The sequence below is a fragment of the Mya arenaria genome, chromosome 10, assembly GCF_026914265.1.
Source record: "Mya arenaria isolate MELC-2E11 chromosome 10, ASM2691426v1".
NCBI classification, from domain to species: domain Eukaryota; kingdom Metazoa; phylum Mollusca; class Bivalvia; order Myida; family Myidae; genus Mya; species Mya arenaria.
In genome coordinates this window covers 66,864,049-66,885,187 of record NC_069131.1, presented here as the reverse complement: position 1 = coordinate 66,885,187, position 21,139 = coordinate 66,864,049, and the positions used below count along the sequence as shown (strand labels likewise).

Sequence of the window (21,139 nt, the reverse complement as noted above, 5' to 3'; positions counted from 1 at the left end):
ATGTGAAAAATGTGTGCAAAATGTACCCGAAAAATTCTTTCGGCTATTCAAAGGAACATAGATCATGTGTTGTAAGAGTGTTCTTAGACGTTTTGAGCGAGAATGAGTCTCTCAGCCGATTAGTTACAGTTGACGAGACTTTATTTTTTCTTTATGAGCCAGAAACTAAAAAACAATTACGTATGTGAAAAACACAAGGTTCCCCATCACCTATGAAGTTCAAACTAGTTCGCCTACGAACAAACAGATGTTTATCGTGTTTTATGACGTCAACGGAGTGATCATGAGTCACGCAATACCGAAAGGGTACACCGTGACAGAGCAGAATTACTTAAAGGTAAATTCAAAATTCATTTAAAACATTTATTTTTGAAAATGTATGGTAGTTATGAGTTGATTATGTTGTATACTAGATATTTATACGTAACATATAGTGTTACTACTAAACAAATAAAGTATTCACTGGTTCTAAATCGGAATTTCATCAAACGTTGCGGAAGAAGCGAGCTGCTGATATGCCGACTATGCTTTTGCATCACGGCAATGCACGCACCCATCGTTCAGTTGTAACTGAGGAAATGTCCCTTAACTTTTCTTTGAAGTTATAAGGCACTATCTATACAGCTGTATTCTGACACCATGTTATTTCTCCCTCTTCACTACGCTTGAGAGCCTCCAAAAAGGCAAGCAATGTGGTGACATTGATGAATTGCCCATTGCAGTTAAATCGGCGATATCTTCCCTTCCACCTGACTCGACCGCATGCCCTCTTGTTTAGAAAATCACATTATTCTGTTGGGTATTTTTTTGTATAAAATTAATAAAGTTCGTGGACTTATGGATTTTCAAACGAATCTTTTGAAAGAAAAACATGAAAACACTCTTTCTTAATAATACTATGTTGGTGCTATCTACATACAAAAGAATATACAAAAATATTCACAAATAACCAATGTATAGTACAAGGAACATAGCACATAAGCAACGGTACGGAGCACTTTGTACGACGTAATGACGTCAAGATCGAAAAAGCGTCCTTTTTTTCAAAATGTTCACCGTGATGTGCTATACATTTCCGATGTCGCTTTATCCAAGTGTCATTAAAATCTCTGTAACAGTTGTGTATGCGATACCTTAATACAAATATAGTGACAGGTCTGTCACATTTTGAACACTTACGTCGTTTATCTCTGCAAGTTTTATCACACTTTGTTCCATATTTGTCTGGATGTCATTGATGTCTTCAAATCGTTTTCCTTTAGCTCACTCTTCAATCTTGGAAAGACCGTAGACCCATTGGGGCAAGATCTGGACAATATTGACTATGAGTTATCCGTTCCAGTCCAATGAAATCAGTAGTCATATGAGTTTCGTGTGCACGATGGGGTGAGGCATTGTCGTGGTGTAAAATTATGGAACTTATGTCCGTTCCTGGCCTTTTCTTCCGGAATGCATGGATCATTTACATTGTATTATGACTACATTATCTTTACCTTCTGGTAATAATTGGCATTAATGGTTTGACAATGTTAGACTGCATGGGAAAGCAGCATCTCCTTTTGGTCCATGAAAAAGATGAGCATCGTTTTCTGTGCGAACTTCCTGGCGAGTGATCTGGACACCTTGGATGATTTTTTTTAAACGCAATCGTCTGTGTAGGCGTGTAGCTAGCATTAACGCAGTACTTATTAGCAGCGCGTTCCGTACGAATTGACGTCGCCAACCGTGACGCTAAGCGTTGACACTACAGTGCTACGTGTTTGCAACACAACAATGTAAATATAACTGATATGACGTTGAAATCTTGCGGTAAATGCTATGAAAGTTTAAATTGACGTCATGAATTTTAAAGACAATGGCATTTAAAAAAAAAGAAATTGCGGGTTAACCATGATGAATGTAACAAAACTTTGCAAATTTTTCAAAGTTCTCCGTAATGCCAGACATCCGTTTCCTAGGTAGCATGTATTAATGAACATGTCAATTATATGAATATTTCATTATAGAAATATATTAATAACATTAAATTCTGTTTATTTGTAGAATTTCACTTCAATATCATCTTTTTATCAATATTAATCATGGCAGTCCACGAACTTAACGGATGACCCTCGTACATATTATAACAGTAATAATTATGAAAATGCGATTTGAAGTAAAGAAATGATAGTACTTTTCCGCGAACTTTTTGAACACCCTCGTTCTCATGTGTATGTGGAAATTAATATGAACTACGCCTCTACTTGAATAAAGTATTATTGCAAGACACCAAGCATTATTGCCCGACACGTTATAGTAGAAGTCTACCTAATGACTGAATAAAATATACTAAAAGTGAAAGGGAAACCTTTTTCAAATCTATTTATGCAACTTGGAAGTCTTTCACCTTAATTAAATAACAAGAAGTTCTGATGTTGTTGACAATTTTTGGATATATACACAAAAATCTACAATAATATTGTATACATTATATCAATGATTGACTTATTAGAAAAATAATATTAACGTTGGACTACATTCCCGACTTTCCTATTTTATTTACTATTGATTTGGGGATTTCAGTCAATAGCCATCTTTGTTTCATGGTTGCTTCATTACAGGTTTAACATAACGTTAAGAAATCAATTAAGTTACTTTCAATATAAATCTCCTTTGGAAGCAAAAGTTAAACAGTCTTTATAAGAAATATCATTGTTCATAGCCTCAGACTAACATGCATGCCATGAAATGAGCTTCACCACGCGTCTTTTATTTCAGTGTCGTGAAAGGGTATGACTTTTCTAATACTAAGGCCAGAGTAACAAACCTTAAGCTACACATGTAGGACATATCGTGAGCCATCTTATTATACACAATAGTAATCAACAAGTTAAGGAAGAGTGTATGTGAAATATGAAAAATGACGTGTTTTATTCGAATAAACCTTTATCAAAAGAAAAGTATCATCTACATGTATGAACTGTTGTTATATTGGTAATTAAGTTTTTGAAAAAGTAACTTGTTTGCAAACATCAGGAGTGATTATGTTTTGATGAAGGGGAATGGAGTGACTATATATAGAGTTATATTAATCCAAACGCAAGGTATAGCATGTGAGCAATATATAATCGGTCACGAGTCGTCATATAATACACACTTTATTCAACTAGTTCATGATATATGTTAGTAAGCAAGCCGTGAACATATTTCCCTGACAAGTTGAATTGTGTATTTTGACGAGTGTAAGATTCCTTTAATCAGACGTTTCTTCCAGTTAAAAATAGCAAAAACGACATACCTTTTTCATCTGCTCAAGTGACAAACCGATTACCACAAAGCAATACCATTTGCTGCCTACATCAATTTCATAAATGTAGTCCCGGGATAATTTGGGACTAGCACTCATCCTCTCCTTTTAATTTAGTTTTTAAGTACATATGCATACTAAGACAATAGCCAGTAAGAGTAATAACAAAATGTATTTAACCTTTGTAATACTGCGGATTAAGGTCAGACGCTGCTCAACACATTACGAAAGTTTAGAAAAAAAATCCCTAAATCACCAAAATGCACGTTGTATTTATATATAAAAGTCAATACGGAATATTATCAACTGCGTTAACAAGACATATATCTCGCACTTATATTTCGGAATTCCGGAACAGGGTGAAATGTATCAAGTTTCATCGCTGAGCCACCATCAGCTAAACACTGGTCTGTCCTTACTGTTTTCTAAAAATAACGAAAACAACAATGGCAATGACTGTAATGACTGCCACACTCTCTCCAATTCCCGAATGACTCGTATCTTTAGACAGATCTGAAAAAGTTAATAGATAACATAAATCCAAATTCATTTTTGAAACTCTCTTATTACTAGTTGGAACATCATCTAAATTGCAAAAGTGTATTTCATACACACACATATAACAATTAATTTAGTTTTAATGCCAATATCAGACATACATATATACAGCAAGGACGCACGCCATCATGCAAACATACAAACACACACATGCGCGCGCGCGCAAGCATACACGCAAAAGCAAATGGTTAGATTTGAAGTATATACATTATTAAGGTATATCGTGCATTGTTTGGTTATATTCAGATTTTATCAAGCTACAATCTTTTTTATTTGCGTTTAAAAACAAACAAACAAACATTATAATAGATTCAGCCATAAGCTTTATCAGATTTGAAATATCCGGCAGCGCACACTATACATTTATCTCTGTTATCTTACACACAACTTTTACATTAATGGTAAGTATATTGTTTGCCCCAGTATCCATTTTTTCACCCCAACTGGCACGTGGAATTGGAATCGCAGATTTCTTCAAGGCAACATCGACACATGCTGCACTCATCCTGCGCCAAGATTTCTATAATTTAGAAGTCATATGAAGGAAATGAAAAAATTGTTTGATTGTATGATGAAAATATACACTAGATGTTTTTATCATATCAGTGATTGCTTCCAACACAAACTCGTTCGCAAACTATTTATATGATTGATTCCGTAAAATGTGCTGTCAAATTCAAAAATGAAATCCAGCATCACCTTGGATTAAGCTATGAAAACAATGTGAACCCTACAGTTCTCAAAGTTGCTATCATTAATAATATCTGTTAAGTACGTTTAACAATCACTTTAAAACAGTGATAACAATGTCGGTGTTTTATAATATATATATTTATGTAACGTTTCATATCTTTATTTACAGTTTCATAATAAAGTACAAATAAACCGTCAACCCTTATCCATCTTGAACAAAAATGGTTGACGTATAAACATAATTGTTTTCACGGCATTTGAATGCGTAGCTATTGTTGCGTATCATCAGTGTCAAACATGTGTGGATTAAACATTAGAGTTTGGTGAGTTTAAGTATTTTCAAAACAACAGCTTGGTGCGTTGACGCCTCATTGTTTGTACACACGGCGAAGAAATTACCGGAAATTGTACGAGACGCTTCGATGTTTCTTGTTTTGAAATTGTATTCTTTAATCATTTCAAGAAAAAAACGCGTACCCAAACAGAGCCCCTGATGTTTTTTACCGTTGTCTGAAAAACATAGTTGACACGGTGTGATACTGCTCTTTTTTGTATACGGGATAAAACAAAAGTGGCCCTGCTAAGTTTAAGTGAATACTTAATTCGCGGAAAAATGCGTAGCCAAAGAGAGCCCCTGATGTTTATACCGTTGTCTGAAAAACATCGTTGACATGGTGTGATACTGCTTATTTTTGTATATGGGATTAAACAAAAGTTGCCCTGCTAAGTTTTAGTGAATAGTTTATTCATTCGATCTACATATATACATTATACAATGTATACAGTTATCCACTTTTACTTGAATATCTGTTTCAACTCATTAAAACACATGGTAAGATTAAAAGTATGGCTATACACTTTTTAAAAACGCAAAAGTATACTTCAGTAATATTGTTAAAAACAATGAACTGTACTCAAGAACAGTTTAAGCTGTAGAAAAGTGTTCACTTGGAATATAGACAAAAGGTTTTATTCAACATATTCGAGGAATAAATGCATTTAAAAGATTAAAACACCCATACTTTTTCAATAGTTTTTATTACCTATCAATATCAACCTATTTGGTAATTACTTTAGGCTAAGACAACTTTAATACATGTTTAGCTGAAAGTTTATATTGTAAATATACATATACTCAATTGTTAGACTGAAGATAAAGAACACTAAGCCATATATATTTCTAACTCAGGCATTAAATAAACCAGCTCGTTTTCGATTATTTGGTCTTGATTCATTGAACTGTTACAAACTTCTTCATTTCAACTCGATTGATTGAACACACTTCTATCTAACATGTACTAAGTCAAATGTTTGTTGTAAAATGATTATTGAATGAAATCAAATGTATTGTGCTTCATTTAAAACATAATTAGATGCTATCAAGTTAACAATTTTCAATTATGATTGGAGCTATTGGTTTTGGAATAATATTTGGACTGCTCTGTTTAGGTAAAGTGATAACTAAATTCAGTCTATATAAATCAAAGTAGTTTTGCTGCGTCGATATTATGTTTTAAGAAAAAGTATTTTATACAAATTATGTATGTATACATTCCTCAGTTCGTTAAAACATAGACATTTGTTAGGCATTTGTTTAAAACAAACGTCCTAAACAATTCTTTACATTTGCATCTAGTATTATTAACAATACTTCTGAAATTATGAGACGTCGTTTTTATAAATTTATTACATATTCCATTCATTAATTGCAAACAAATAAAACCATTGACACACTGCAAAATGATAAAGATTATTGACCCTGGTAGTTTATGCCGAATTTGTCCAAGTAAGTGCAAGAAATGTACCAGCTCAAGCAGTTGCTCATCCTGCTATCAAGGTTATTATGGATCCAACTGCCAGTATCGATGTGGAACGGCCTGTAAAAATGGCGTATGCGACTCTAATCGAGCAACCTGTTACTGTAACACGGGCTATGTGGGTGTTAACTGTACAGACGATTGCTACGTGGAAAGACATGGCCCTAATCGCTGTCCCTGTTCATTGCTACAGCATTGTAAATCATGCACAACGACTTCAAATATCACTAAGTGTATTGAATGTGATGACGGATACTATCTGAACGAAAGTGGTGAATGTGACAACTGTAGCCTTACCTGCATAGAAGGCCAATGTGATTCGCTTACAGGAGAATGTAAGACAGGTTGTTCTAGCGATTACTGGGGTCAACTTTGCGAACACAAGTGCAATGAATTTTGTAATTCATGCAACCGATCTAATGGTGAGTGTTTGGCGTGTGCTTCAAAACTGAAATATGGTCCAAACTGTAACATAAATTGCAGTGAGACCTGCGTTGACAAAGAATGCTATTCATCTGGAAAATGCATCAACGGATGTTTAGAAAACAACTTTGGAGAAATGTGTGAAAATGAATGCGACAAAAAATGTATCTCGAATGGTAATGGAACTACGTGTTCATCTGAAAGTGGAGAATGTCTTCACGGCTGCACACCTGGCTACACAGCAGTTGTTTGTTCTCAAGTTCCTGAAGGTATGAAATGCATTTTTGATGTCAGTCTAAAGTCGTTTTTTATTTTAGGAATGTAATAGAAAATACATATTTTCACGAGTGGCAAAGCAAAAAGATGACATTAATATGTTCAACGTTGTTATTCTACTGATTAAACTCCATGTTTCCTCAAAATCATAACAGAAAAAGTGTTTATATCATGTTTATCTTTACAGAGTTAATACTATGAAACACACACTATACTGGAATTTTAAAACGGTTGTGTCAATGTGAAGTGCAAGACCTGTTGTTTAGAATTATATATTAAATGTAACGTACTTTGAGTTATGTTGTTTTTTAGGTGCAAAACAGACTGATAATGGCTTACAAGCAGCCTCGATTGGTGGAATCGTAGCTGGCGGCGTGGTACTAATGATAGTAATCATCGCCGTAATCGCATTCTTTTTTCTAAGAAAGAGGTACGGTTCTGTACAATTGTAATAGTATTCCGTCTAACATTCTAGACCTTTGCAATGTTTATAAAAAATATATCCCTTTTTCCTCAAAAGTAAAGCAACTATTATATGTAATGCATATCACATTGCAGACGTACTCTAAACAGTAGCACTCGAACGTCAACGCTTAAGACAGATCAAACAGACGAACACCACGTTGATTCATCATCTCTCAATGCAAATGTGAATAAAATCAGTAAGTGTGTTTAGAAACGTGTATTGAACAGGCCTTGGCATGTTGCAATAATATGAGACAAACTAATCTAATTTAAAAAATCTGAAATAAGATATGTATGTCTATAGATAAAAGGATGTTTATTTATTGTACCTGAAACGGATACGTATGTTTGACTAGCTGGTCAACACAACACAGATTATGGGAACACTGCTGACACTCTCTGTCAGATCACCGTGATTTCCAATCAAAATGATCAAACGCCTTCGGGAGAGAAAACTTGTTCAGAAATGATTAACGAAGACGGCAGTTTTGAATTTGGTAAGTTATCCACACATATTCAGTGCTATGTGTTATGTTCGTCTGGCTTTAACGCATGCTTTGCTCCTTACTTTACCTATTCAGTTACACACGTTCCTTTTGGTTGTGCATCACTTATATTCAATTGGAGTTCGGTTTTTATATACTTGTTTAAGTGTTCAAGATGATTGTTTGTCAATGCATATCATAGCACATGAATATTTGATAGATACGTAACAATAAGAATTATAGAAAATAAACTTTATGTTGTTTTCAGATGATGACGACGCTATCGAAAAGGAAAATGTAATAAGGTCTGAAGAAAATGGAGGAGTGTATTACAACAATGCACTTGAGGTTAACAAAACAAAAGTTAAAGTTGACGAGTTACCTTTGTATGTCACAGCAAAACCGAAAAGCTCGTTCCAGGAAGAATTTGAGGTGAATTTGTAAAACATGAGCAGTTATCTTATAATGTCGAAAGGCAGTTTTTCTCAGTTTGTTGTTACATATAAATATTGTTTTACCCATGTTTTTTTTCGTACAGAGAATTCCAAACGGTCTTACAAAACCTTACGAAGATTCACAACAGGCGAGAAATATGTCACGAAACAGATATAAAGGAATTTACCCATGTGAGTGTACATTACTACAAACGTTCATTATTTATACTATTTGTTGACCATGCCTAATTACTAGTTAGTAAGTAGACATTATTAATTTAGTCCAATTTAACTATCAAATATAAATACATACGATATCGTGTCATAATGGGAAATTAACCATTTTAATTTTGTCAGTTAGTGCTAGGCTATGCAAACGAAACCCGTTGAAACTCCGCGTTTAAACTCATTTTAATCTCAACATTCAGTGATAACTATATTTTAATATCTATGTATTCTGTGTTTTCGGCGTCGCTCGGTGAGTCATATGCCTTTTATACGGTGAGCTTAATCGAAACAATGTGATTGTTAAAAATGTAGTTCGCTACTTGTCATGTCTCTGTGGTTTTCAATTTTATAGTCCAGAAACAATGACATGCAACTTTCTTTTGAATTTTGCAGATGACGATTCACGCGTGAAGGTTTGGTTCGATGGATCTGATTACATTAACGCAAGTGTTATCGATGTATGGATAGTATATTGATAACAAATATAGTTTTAGTTAATATTTTACGTATTAATTTACATTACTTCTTTTTCTTTTCAGTTGCCCTTGATTTCATTGTATCATTCGAAAAAGCGTTCGAACAAAGCTTTAAAACTATAATTTTAGTTACCTATTTTAAACGATTTATTTATTTCAGGGCTTCAATGAAAGAAATGCGTACATTGCAACTTTAGGTAAGTGTCATTAGGTACAACAGCAATGCCTATTCTAACTATCATGAGTCTTAACCTAGTTGTATATTTTTTTAGATAAAATACAAGATACGATTGTATAGCAAAAGCTGATATTGGAGCCTTTTTGCCAATTCTAACCTTTACTGTCATAGTAGTTACTTCCCAACAACAATAAGATTGACACTTTTGAGTACCTGGAAGTTAGTAAATATCGCCCCAAGTACTTCAGATTTAGATGATAAAGAAGCTGTTATATTTAGAAAATATCCAACAATACTTAATATTTTTAGCTGTATCTCTTTCGTATATGCGTGATCTTTGAAATCTCATTTATGAATGCTGTGTATGACAAAATAATGATAACAGTATCCATTTATTCAAAGGCCCGATGTCAAAGCAACTCGGAGACTTTGGGCTGTTTTGGGAAATGGTTTGGCAGCAACACGTTGAAAAAGTCGTCATGGTTACCAATTTAATTGAAGAAAAGGTATCTTTCTATTTATGTCTTAACATAATGCCCGAAATAAGACACATGAAGTTTAGGCTTACACATTATTGCATTATTATCCATGGTGTATTTTTTATATTCCCTAGTCTGTAACGAAAAGAGTACTTGTTTGAAACTTTTATTAATAGCAATGTAATGTAGTATTAATCAGGCAAATGTGGTACTCATCACGCATATTCTCTATGTTATTCAATAAACAAATATGAACAGACTAGTATACACTGTTATACTTTGTGATTTATATCATAAAGTGACATAGTTAAATTTCCTTTTTTTACAGAAAGTAAAATGTGACCAATATTGGCCGAATGTTGAATCGTCCGCTCTTTATGGAAATGTTTACGTTATTTGTCTGTCAGAAGAAAAGTACGCTGAATTTACTAGACGAACTTTTCAAATATCAAGGGTATGGTGTATTCAAGTTTATTATTTTTAGTTTTCACATATGTTACATTGTTTTTAAATACTTAGTTTGTTTCGCTGGAACCGAATCTATTGCTTCCGTTTAAGTCAACAAGAAAAAATAACACTTATTTCTTTAAAATACCGCATCTGTTAATCATCATCTAGTAATATTTGAGTGTCAAATTGTTAGTTAGCTTTAACTAAAGCGACTTATTCTTAATTCTAAATACAGTAGCACATAAATCAGGTTTCGAAAATGTAGAGGATAATTGTATGTTATATTGTAGGATGGTTTTATTTGTCGCCGTGTGAGCACCAAAGTAATAGAGATTATAAAATGCTATTGTCTTGTAGTATGTATTGTAGCTGTTCTTAAAATTCGCACACAAATGTATGCAAACATAGTGTTATTTTGGAAAAGACGTCGATAAAATTGTGACACAGCTCCGTGAGCTGATGTTTTATTTCGAAGTGAGAGCGGGCTAAAATTTCAAAACAGTGACAAATGTCATATTCTTAATGCACTGTTTGAAAAAGAGAAACATCATTTTTATTTCAGTGATAAATCTCTATACATCACCGGAAAACATACAATAAAGAAAATATTAAACTAGTATCAATAATGTATTGAAAACTACAGCACAGAGGTCGAATGATCACTTTATGACATTAATTCACTAAACTTATAAAACGAGCATTATTCATATTTGCCTTTCGTAACATAACTTGGTGACAATACGATGCTTTCATGTATGTGAGAAACATTAACGCAATGTATTTAATGGCTTACGGCTGAATGAATTGATGTGGTTAAACACTACTTCCTAGTAAGTACTATAATTCCCTTGTAAAATCTACATCAGACAAATGAGATGCGGTTTATATCTTTCCTACTCAGTGAGTTGAAACGGACATATGTTGAGATTGAAACTGATAGATACGAATGAATTATATACCACATATCTGTTTTAAACTTATGTAATTAATTGGATATTGTAGAATTAAATATTTTCATCAAATAAGCAAAATCAAGCAGTTACGCGATCAATTACATATTGCCCTCATAGAGGAGACATATAAAAACAATATAATATGTTTGCATCGACGCAATAAACCTCTATGATCGTGTTTAGTTCAGTAAGAAACAACAACCAAATAACCTGAAATGGATAACACACAAACAAAACATACAATCTATCCCGATATCATAATTACAATTGGGTTTTCGTATGGAAACGGCCAGCGAATCATGAGTTGGTAAAGACGTTTAACCCGATATCAACCTAACACATATCTATGCATTTGTTGCAAATTTCAACGTATAACTACAATTTAGTGAGCATAACTTTGGAAACAAAGACGTATAAACAATTAGTAGTCCTGTACCAAATAACTATCAGACACAGGCACAACTGGCAAGCCAGATCGAATGAAATTGCATCTAGAATTACGATGGCAATATTCTATATCATAAACTCAAAACACTGTTTTTTTACAGCCGTAATAATTAGTGATCAAAATATGTCCATACAATATTTAGAATTGATTGATTTTTTTGATAAATATTCTCTGTTTTCAATGTTTGGCTGCCCGTTTATATAAATTTAAGGATTTGTGTTACGTTGCAAGCTTGGTTTTACACTATGTTATCGTAAGAGATAAATATGAAAATTGCATATGATACATTTCCCACTAGAATTCGGAAGGGAGAGAACTCCACCAGTTCCATTTCACGTGTTGGCCAGATAGACGTGTTCCTGAGGATGTTGCTCCTCTTGTGGAGTTTAGGAAAATGGTCCTGAATACAAAGACAAAGCTGAACGGTCCAACACTGGTCCACTGCAGGTAGGTAAACGAAAATGACATTCCAATTTCGGTACCTAATTTTGCATGAATGTTTATATCATTTAAGAATGGTTCTGTTTGGTATGCATATGTACTTGAACGAATGTTTCGAGTGTACATGCATACAACATCAAATACTTCGTTCATAAACATAACATTTTTTCAATGTAAGGCTATATGACCATTCTCCGTATGCATTCAGTGCTGGTGTTGGACGAACGGGCACCTACATTGCCTTTGATATTTTGACGAAGGAAGGAGAAGCAGAGGGAAGTATAAACGTCCCCGGATGTGTGCTTAACATAAGACAAAATAGGCCAAATATGATACAGACATGGGTATGTATCACAGTTAATAACACGGCGCATGAGTGATATAAACCCATGCAATATTTCATATATTATTAGTGTAAAAATAATGCATAAAGGTAACCGCAGCAAAGAGAAATATGTTACCACTTTACCTGGGCATCGGGACCCTTCAGAATGTGTTGCTGACTATAATCACAGAGGCATAAAATACCTCGTCCAGAAATGGAATGACAACAATATACCTGCTAAACAGATCGGAAAACAAGAATTTTGCATATTTTAACAGCTTTGGTCACATAAATCCAAATCAAGTCAAGACAAGGAAATCTCCAACATCTTGTGAACTACTCCAGTGGAAAAACCGCGTTAACTTTAATGCCAAATGCTCAGTCTAGGCAGTTCTCCAGCAGCGCTTACCTTCACTAATTTCACATCAACGTAACATATCCCTGTTCGATTGTACAACATTATTTATATGGAAAACAAAGTCACAAGTCCATCAAATAACAGATATCAATGTGCAAATTCCCCAGCTGGAAAGCAAACTTCCACATTCAAGTGCCAGCGAAAAAACCCTGTCGAACTGTACTTTCAAATGTTATGGTATAACTCGTAATCTCAAATTCGTGTTTTTTGTATCGATTTTATGAAACTCGTCATCAAAAACGATAAATAATTCGACAAAAATGAAAAAGCTCTTATGTTTGAGCGTATGTAAAACTACAGCTGTTGTATGATTCATAACCACTACTTAGCAAGCAGACATTATATGTTTTGTTTAAGTAAGACCAGGTTACAATGATCAGTACACTCTCTTGCAGCATCTCCTCCTCTTCTCTACCAAAACAGTTTTTGCAGGCCGATCGGGTTTTGATTGCAACAAATCATTACCCGGCCTTTAATGCCTCCATTAGGCCAGTGAAAGCTCTAAGGGTACTATAAACTAAACGATTAAGCAATCGTATGTTTGTTTGTTTTAGCTTAAACCGTTGGTTATATCTTCAAATTTGCCTTAAAGTTGTGCATTATTTTATCCCTTGTTACGATTAGAAAATCTGAAAAAAAGCAAAAGATAAATCAAAATTACCAAACAGAAGTTGTATTCTGTATTATATTTATACTAAAGAAATAGTATTTTTAAAGAAAGTAAACATTGTTTATTTGCAGGAGCAGTATGAGTTTCTGCATCGAGCGCTTGTTTATTCACTGACGTTGAACTGTAACCCGGTAAAAGCGGAAAATTATCTTGGACAACCATGAATATCGCAACAATATACTTTCCATCAATAGAAAATCAAATGATATGTGGTGGGTGTGTTTGGCTAACGAACACTATAGGAAACCTACAAGAACTGCATTGGTCCTGTCAATTAATGGTTAAAATCGGGAGCCAGTAATTAATTTTAGGAAATGACACCAAAAACACGGGCCACATGTCAAATTGTATACACTGATCATTTGATAATTATAAATGTATGTTTACATTAAAACACATGTTTGCACGGAAATATACATGTTATTACAACCCGTTATCAGTCGCTTCGTTGATTTAAGTTTGAAAGAAAACAGTAGTGGTACTTGTCTGTGTAACTATGCATCAGACCGTATAGCTAGGCTGGCCTGAAGACGTAATGGAATCTTATGTATTTTGAATAATTTCCGTTCATGTTTGACTCCCCAGAAGGGATAGCTTCGTTTTCTTCATTACATTTACATGTTTGTTAATTTAAACATATTTTAATATTTGAAAGGTACATACAAAGAATGTAAGGTCATATTTACATTATCCAAATATAGGACTGGACTGGAAGATGGTAAGCAACTTATGAAAGCCCTTTCCCACTACATGTTTGTAGCTGTTAATACATGTTTTCAAAACCATTTTAATGTTGAAACAGAAACGATACAATGTTATCACAATGGATGTCACATTAACTTTAATAGTATATGGCAATAAAATGTTTTCTCTAATGTTGATAGGTTTACACATATGTTTTAATCTCAATGAATAGTTTGGGAACATAGTATGTCATAATACCAATGCGCTACAAGCAAAACTCTGTTGTACACTGAATTAACCTTTCCGCCTCAGTTACATTTCATACGTTTCGACCTATTTTGGTCAGAGGTTAATCTATAGCATTATGTTGCTGTTTTTTGTTAGGGTATGCCTTAGTTTTGCTAATATGTAGATAGTTTAATACTGTGAAATTGTTTAATGGCAATGGATACTGTGATATGGTACAATGTCACAAAATTGCTGTGGTATAATTTAAATGTCACAAGGAAACTGTGATATTGTTTATTGTAACAATGGAACAGTGTGATGTTGTGCAATGGCAAAAATAAACTATGATATCATTTAATGTCACAAGGATAATGTGATATTATGCAAAATCACAAGCACACTCTAGAATTGTTTAATTGCACTGTGATAATGTAAAATGGCCAAATGACAATGTGATATTGTTAAATGGCAAAAATACACGTTGATATTATCTTATGGCACCAAGACACAGTAGCATTGTTTAATGACACATTGATACTGAGATATTGTGCAGTGGCACAAGTACACTAAATTATTATAATACTGCACAAGGACACTGTATTATTGTCTTATGGCACCAATGCACATTGTCAAAGTTTCCGTGTGCCATTAATAATATCACGTTATCCTTGTGTCATTTAAGAATGTAACAGTGTCCTTTTTCCATTAAACGATATTGCAGTATCCTTTTTCCATTAAACAACAGAGTCCTTGTATTAATAAACAATATTACATGTGCCATTAAACGGTATCCATATGTCAGTTATAATATCACAATATCCTTGTGCCATTAAACAATATCACAATGTGATTTTGTTTGACAGTATCATAAATCCGGAACCAATATCAAACTATTTGTTATGCTTGAAAGTATCATTGCGCCGTTAACGATATCACAGGTTCCTTGTTTTGTTAACGATATCACAGATTCCTTGTGTAACAAACGATATCACAGATTCCTTGTGTTGTTAACAATATCACAGATTCCTTGTGAAATAAACGATATCACAGATTCATTGTGTTGTTAACGATATCACAAATTCCTTGTTTTGTAAACGATATCACATATTTCTTGTGTTGTTAACGATATCACAGATTCCTTGTGTGGTTAACAAGCTCACAGATTCCTTGTGTTGTTAACGATATCACAGATTCCTTGTGTTGTTAACGATATCACAGATTCCTTGTGTTGTTAACGATATCACAGATTCCTTGTGTCGTTAACGATACCACAGATTTCTTGTGTTGTTAACGATATCACAGATTTCTTGCTTATTTAAATAAAATCACTGTATCACATACAAAAATATTGTTGCATTTCAGCAAACCCAGTTCACTGCAGAACAATATTCAGAGAAAGAATCACAGGCAATCGAGAGGAACAAAAAGCTCAAGGCCAAAATCAGAGTGAATGCTGACTTTCACCGGTGATCGATCGAAAACCTTGTCAGCGGTCAGTCCCAATACAATCGATACAAGAATCATGTACCCCTTTTACCCTCACCTAAAGATTATACATAATGTTGCAATTGGATTTTTTGTCATAATACACCCATTCTCAAAAGTATAGCCAACGTATGGCTTTCACGACAATCAAAGCTACGTTACATTTTTGCGATTGTGAATATATATATATCGACTCGTACTAGCAATAAAGTGTAGCAATCAAAATGCATTTGCACGGTAACTAACTCAACCCGTTGACGCGAACGTTATCATGATCACGTTTTGTCTTACCTGGACCTAAAAAAGCCTACAAAAACAGGCAACTAGTACGTCCTTGTTTACGAATTATTTAAAGTATAATGTTTTTTGTTGTAAAAAAAAAGCCTAAAAAGGTTATCCAGGCCTACTGAAGCCATGTAAGACGTAGTTCTACTATCCATAACAGACACTAATGATTCCTGGTGACACCAAGTAATGGTATCGAGAGTTATAATAGTTTGAATAATAAAATCAAATGAACGACGTTCTTATTCAGGTCATAGAAGAGTAGCGTTTAGAACCCTTTTTGCATATTCTTTTAAACTGCCCGTCTTCATGATTTGATTTCTAGAAAGCAATGACAAATTAACATCTCAACTTCATAAACCTTATGTCAGTAGCAAATCATGAACATCTAAACTTGACCAGGGCTTTATTATTTAGGTGACAATATACTAAAGGCGACATAGTTTGGGTGAGAATACACATGCGTATGAGATATACGCGGGGTGGTACAGTTTGGGTGAGAATACACACGCGTATGAGATATACACGGGGTGGTACAGTTTGGGTGAGAATACACACGCGTATGAGATATACACGGGGTGGTACAGTTTGGGTGAAAATACACACGCGTATGAGATATACACGGGGTGGTACAGTTTGGGTGAGAATACACACGCGTATGAGATATACACGGGGTGGTACAGTTTGGGTGAGAATACACACGCGTATGAGATATACACGGGGTGGTACATTTTGGGTGAGAATACACACGCGTATGAGATATACACGGGGTGGTTTAGGTTTGGGTGAGAATACACACGCGTATGAGATAAACACGGGGCGGTTTGGGTTTGGGTGATAATACACACGCGTATAAGATAAACAGGGGGGCGGTTTAGGTTTGGTGACAATGCACGAGTAGGAGCTGTACACGGGGCATAATAGTTCAAATATGCTGCAATTATGAATGACTGCATCGTCATCCGTATGATGATATTACATAATTTCGTAAAGCCGCACAAATTCAACCCAACCAGCTGGTGAGGGGCATAAAGATCAAAATCAAAAAGCACTTTTTTATCTACGACGAAAGACATAAGAACAATTTGAGGTCGGTCAGACTGTGTTACTATCCCATTGGTTGAGATTATATCTCGGTAACAATCAACCCGAGAATAGCGGACACCAGGTACCGTCGCTTTGTATTGTTAGATACAGTGTGATATCGAATGAGTACACACAGAGTATAATTACAAAAACTGTATCCGAACGTCCTTAATTTGAGGTAAGGTAATGCAGCATATGGCAAGTGCATAAAATTTTCCGTTATAACAGGATCATCAACGGGCTGTCCAGATGCATGGATTGTATTTCAAGGCACATGATACTAAATGCTTAATGCCGGAAAATAATTCAAAGAGGTTGAAATATTAATGGACTTTGTTGATTTTATGACACTCATCAGTGGGGTTTCCTAGGTTAAAACTCGAAATTAGGATCTTTGCAGGCGACGAACGAAAATAATGATGTTCACCATGTCGTGCCATTACGTACTGTCTGCATATTTACAACATTATTTAGTAGGCTCTTCCATTTGACATCATTCATCGGTTATGCATTTTGATGCGTATGTGATGTCATTATATTATTGAGGTGCGCTTCTGATATTAATACGCTGTATAAATATTATCCCACCAGTTAAATATACAAAAATATATGCAGAGGAACACAGGTTTGCGTTTGTAAAAAGCTTTAATTGCTCTAACGCATGTAGTTATTACATTGATTGGCGTTTGACGCAGTTTCCCTTGGATTGTCGGTCTTTATGGATTTGCGACACTTTTACACACACTCAAATTTTGATATTGTGTGTGTCAAATTGAACTGATAACATGAATATGATATTGTAAATGAGTATTAATGAATTACACAGGATAGAATGAATGCCAAAATTGTCTTTGATGACTTCTGAACTTCTGCTCAAATTTGAATAAGCGCATGACCGCCGATCAATGAGCGATATGTTTTGCAAATAGTCAGTGACTAAACGGCAATGTATCAGCATCTGTACATCTAGTTGACAACGGTTGGATGATTTGTCAGCGAATCTACCGTGACTGTTTGCGACCGTATCGGGACTGATCGGGGATACTTCTTTTGATCGATTACCCATCAAAACATAATGCAGATGAAACGATGCTTTTTAGAAATATATTTTCCTTGTGAGTTGTCAAAATGTCAAGATGTTTACAGCAAAGCAGTTGCAAAAACTAAATGAAAATGATGCAGGTCCTGCCAGTTGACGTTTGTTATTCGTTTTCGTAACCGCCGACACTAATTACCGATTTAAGATACAAAATAACCGCTGACTGAAATGTTCAAGCAACAGTTTGCCCAACAGTGACAACCTTGTACAGGTTATATTACAACCGTTTTACAACATAAGCTATTTAACAAGCCACCAGTTGTTGAAGGTCTGCTGTGGCGCTTGTGTGATATTAAGAATGTATATATCTCTCTGAAAGTATTTGTACTTAATATGAATTATGCTTTAACAAATTAAAAAATAATCTTTTACGACATTAAACGTTTAAGGTTGCTTAAACTCTCAATTTCAATAACTGTTTTTTTTTTTTTTGGTTTTTTTATACAGCATAAAACATTTCATAATACATTTTCTTTTAATAAGACAAACTAATGACACAAAATTCCATCGGTAACATTCGATAAATGTCTCAACATTATCAACTTCTAACCTATATAAGATAGATCGGTCAAAGGTGTTAACGCATTAACATGGTGACGTTTCTCTAGATGTAATTGCCACTGATTTAAAATTATTTTGCATCATGACGTTGACTTTAAAAAATAACAAATGGTATAAGCATAGTGTACCCAATCCAACTCTTTTCCTATCATTGATCATGCCACGCAATTCATTCTTTATATTAAAGGGATTGTACTCCTTATGATGAAAAAAGAGAAAATTGTCGAAAACTAACATTAAATTGGTATCGATGTGTACAATGCATTGAAACTTACTAACTGAAGTACCACATAGTGTACAATTAATTTATTTTTCGCAGTTGTTTCGTATTTTTCCATTAAAAACGAATACTAGGTATGTCTACCTTAAGTTCATTTGTCCGACGATAACGCATGAATCGTTGATACATTGAAATGAATTATATTTGCTTAGTATTGGACAGTACAAACGAATTTAATGTTAAATATCTATTGAGTGTTTGGCATCATAGCATCTGATTGTAGGATTATGGTAGAGTACAAAACGGAAATCGTATAAAAAAAAATTTGATTGCATGTTCATATCTTCTTCTCACATAAAAACCGTTTATTTGTTAAAATGCAATTATAGTCTTTCCACTCTTTGTTTTCATTCATTCCAAGGCAATTATTCAGTTCATATGTACTCGGCTCTCCCACAGCAAAGTGCTTGTAATCCCATTTATCTCCAGATTCCCATTTCCACGACCCTTCATTTTCTCTATCTTTAGCTCCGATCCATACTGTATCAACATTTGCTTCATTTATTTGAGTGTGAACGAAGTCTAACTCCTCTTGGCATGTTATCGAAACCAGGTAGGCGTTGATTTTCCCGCATTTGCTCTTTGCACCGTCCCAGGAGTTCTTCGAAACGGACAGCTGGTAACAAGACGATTGGAACCTTGTCCAGCCTACCTCACACTAAACGACATGAAATAATTAATCAATTACAAGTGGACTGTCTTTTCTGTTAAAATCTAATATTCATTATTAAGCTTTTACCTCCATAAAATGCACACAGTATTGTATACTGGGTTTTACAATTATATATGGTGTAAGTTTCGTTAGTACGAGTTGTTAACCAGCTTTATCGAACCAAGGCTGTAAGTATTGAGTTTCCAGAGTGCCATTCTTTTTCTCTTTTTATAGATGTTTCTTAGCATTTGAATTATAACATAGAACTGAATCCAGTGCCAATCAACATCACACAATTGGTATTGCTTTAAAAGGCCAGTTTATGGCTGTATCAGATAGAGATGAACCTTTGTGCCGAAGTATAAAGCATAGTCCGGGCAGTGTTAAGCGCTCTTGTTTCTCATTACGACAATCAGGGTTCGAGACCTGGCCTGTGTGCATGTTCTTTGGTTTCTCCCAACTCACGCGTAACATCGTGCTAATGAGAGTGACTTAACATAGGCGAATATACTTTTAATCACAATCGTTGTATTATAAATAGTTTCAAGGATTGCAAAGAAAATCATATTAATAAAAATTTAGACTAATATCCCTTGCTAAACAGACCTTACCTCAACCAAACAACTCATGTCGTGCCCGGTCCATTTCTCCGTGTCGATACATTCGACAATGTCATTGGTGAAGGACGGGACGTAGCCTCCTTTACAGTCGAAACGAACTTTGCTGCCAATCCTGTTTATATTCCCGAGAACGACTTTCTCATCCGATACGATCAGAGGTCCACATTCTGAAAGACACATTATGTCAATAATTGTTGAAATTTCAGTGGTATTAATAACATCCAAATGAATAAAATGTTCTTCTATGTTTAAACAGTAATTAACAATTATCTCACGAACTGTTTAAGAATCATGTTTGTAATGTATTAACAAGAAGAATTATACAATTTAATTTCATCGTATTGTGATTAAGCGTAAAATCAATAGAGCAAATAAAACTCGGATTTTCCAATTAAACTTGTCAAGGTTATCGTCACCGCTTTGCTGTATCCTGTTTGCAAACATTTTTGTTCATCAAAAACCATTCAATATATTTAAATGAATCCTTGCCATTGGCAAACCACTTATTAACGCCAAGGTCCAAACTCTGGTGTAAACAATTGTTAAAGTTATGCCATTTTTTAGAATTAGTAACAACACAGCGATGGCATTCGTTCCGAGGCGCTATTGTTGAAATTTATGTAACATAATCAACATTCCTATAAAGAAAGTCTACC

General features: G+C 34.4%; 1 protein-coding gene across 1 annotated transcript; it reads left to right on the top strand.

Moving 5' to 3' along the window:
• The first annotated feature begins 6,956 nt into the window (after nt 1-6,956).
• LOC128204948 (receptor-type tyrosine-protein phosphatase T-like) lies at nt 6,957-15,885 on the top strand. Its single transcript, XM_052906348.1, has 11 exons — nt 6,957-7,046; nt 7,925-8,015; nt 8,272-8,435; nt 8,542-8,629; nt 9,059-9,123; nt 9,302-9,338; nt 9,722-9,825; nt 10,127-10,252; nt 11,948-12,096; nt 12,299-12,434; nt 15,778-15,885. Exons 1-11 carry the CDS (start codon nt 6,957-6,959, stop codon nt 15,883-15,885), a joined length of 1,158 nt encoding a protein of 385 aa, XP_052762308.1.
• The last annotated feature ends 5,254 nt before the right edge of the window (nt 15,886-21,139 follow it).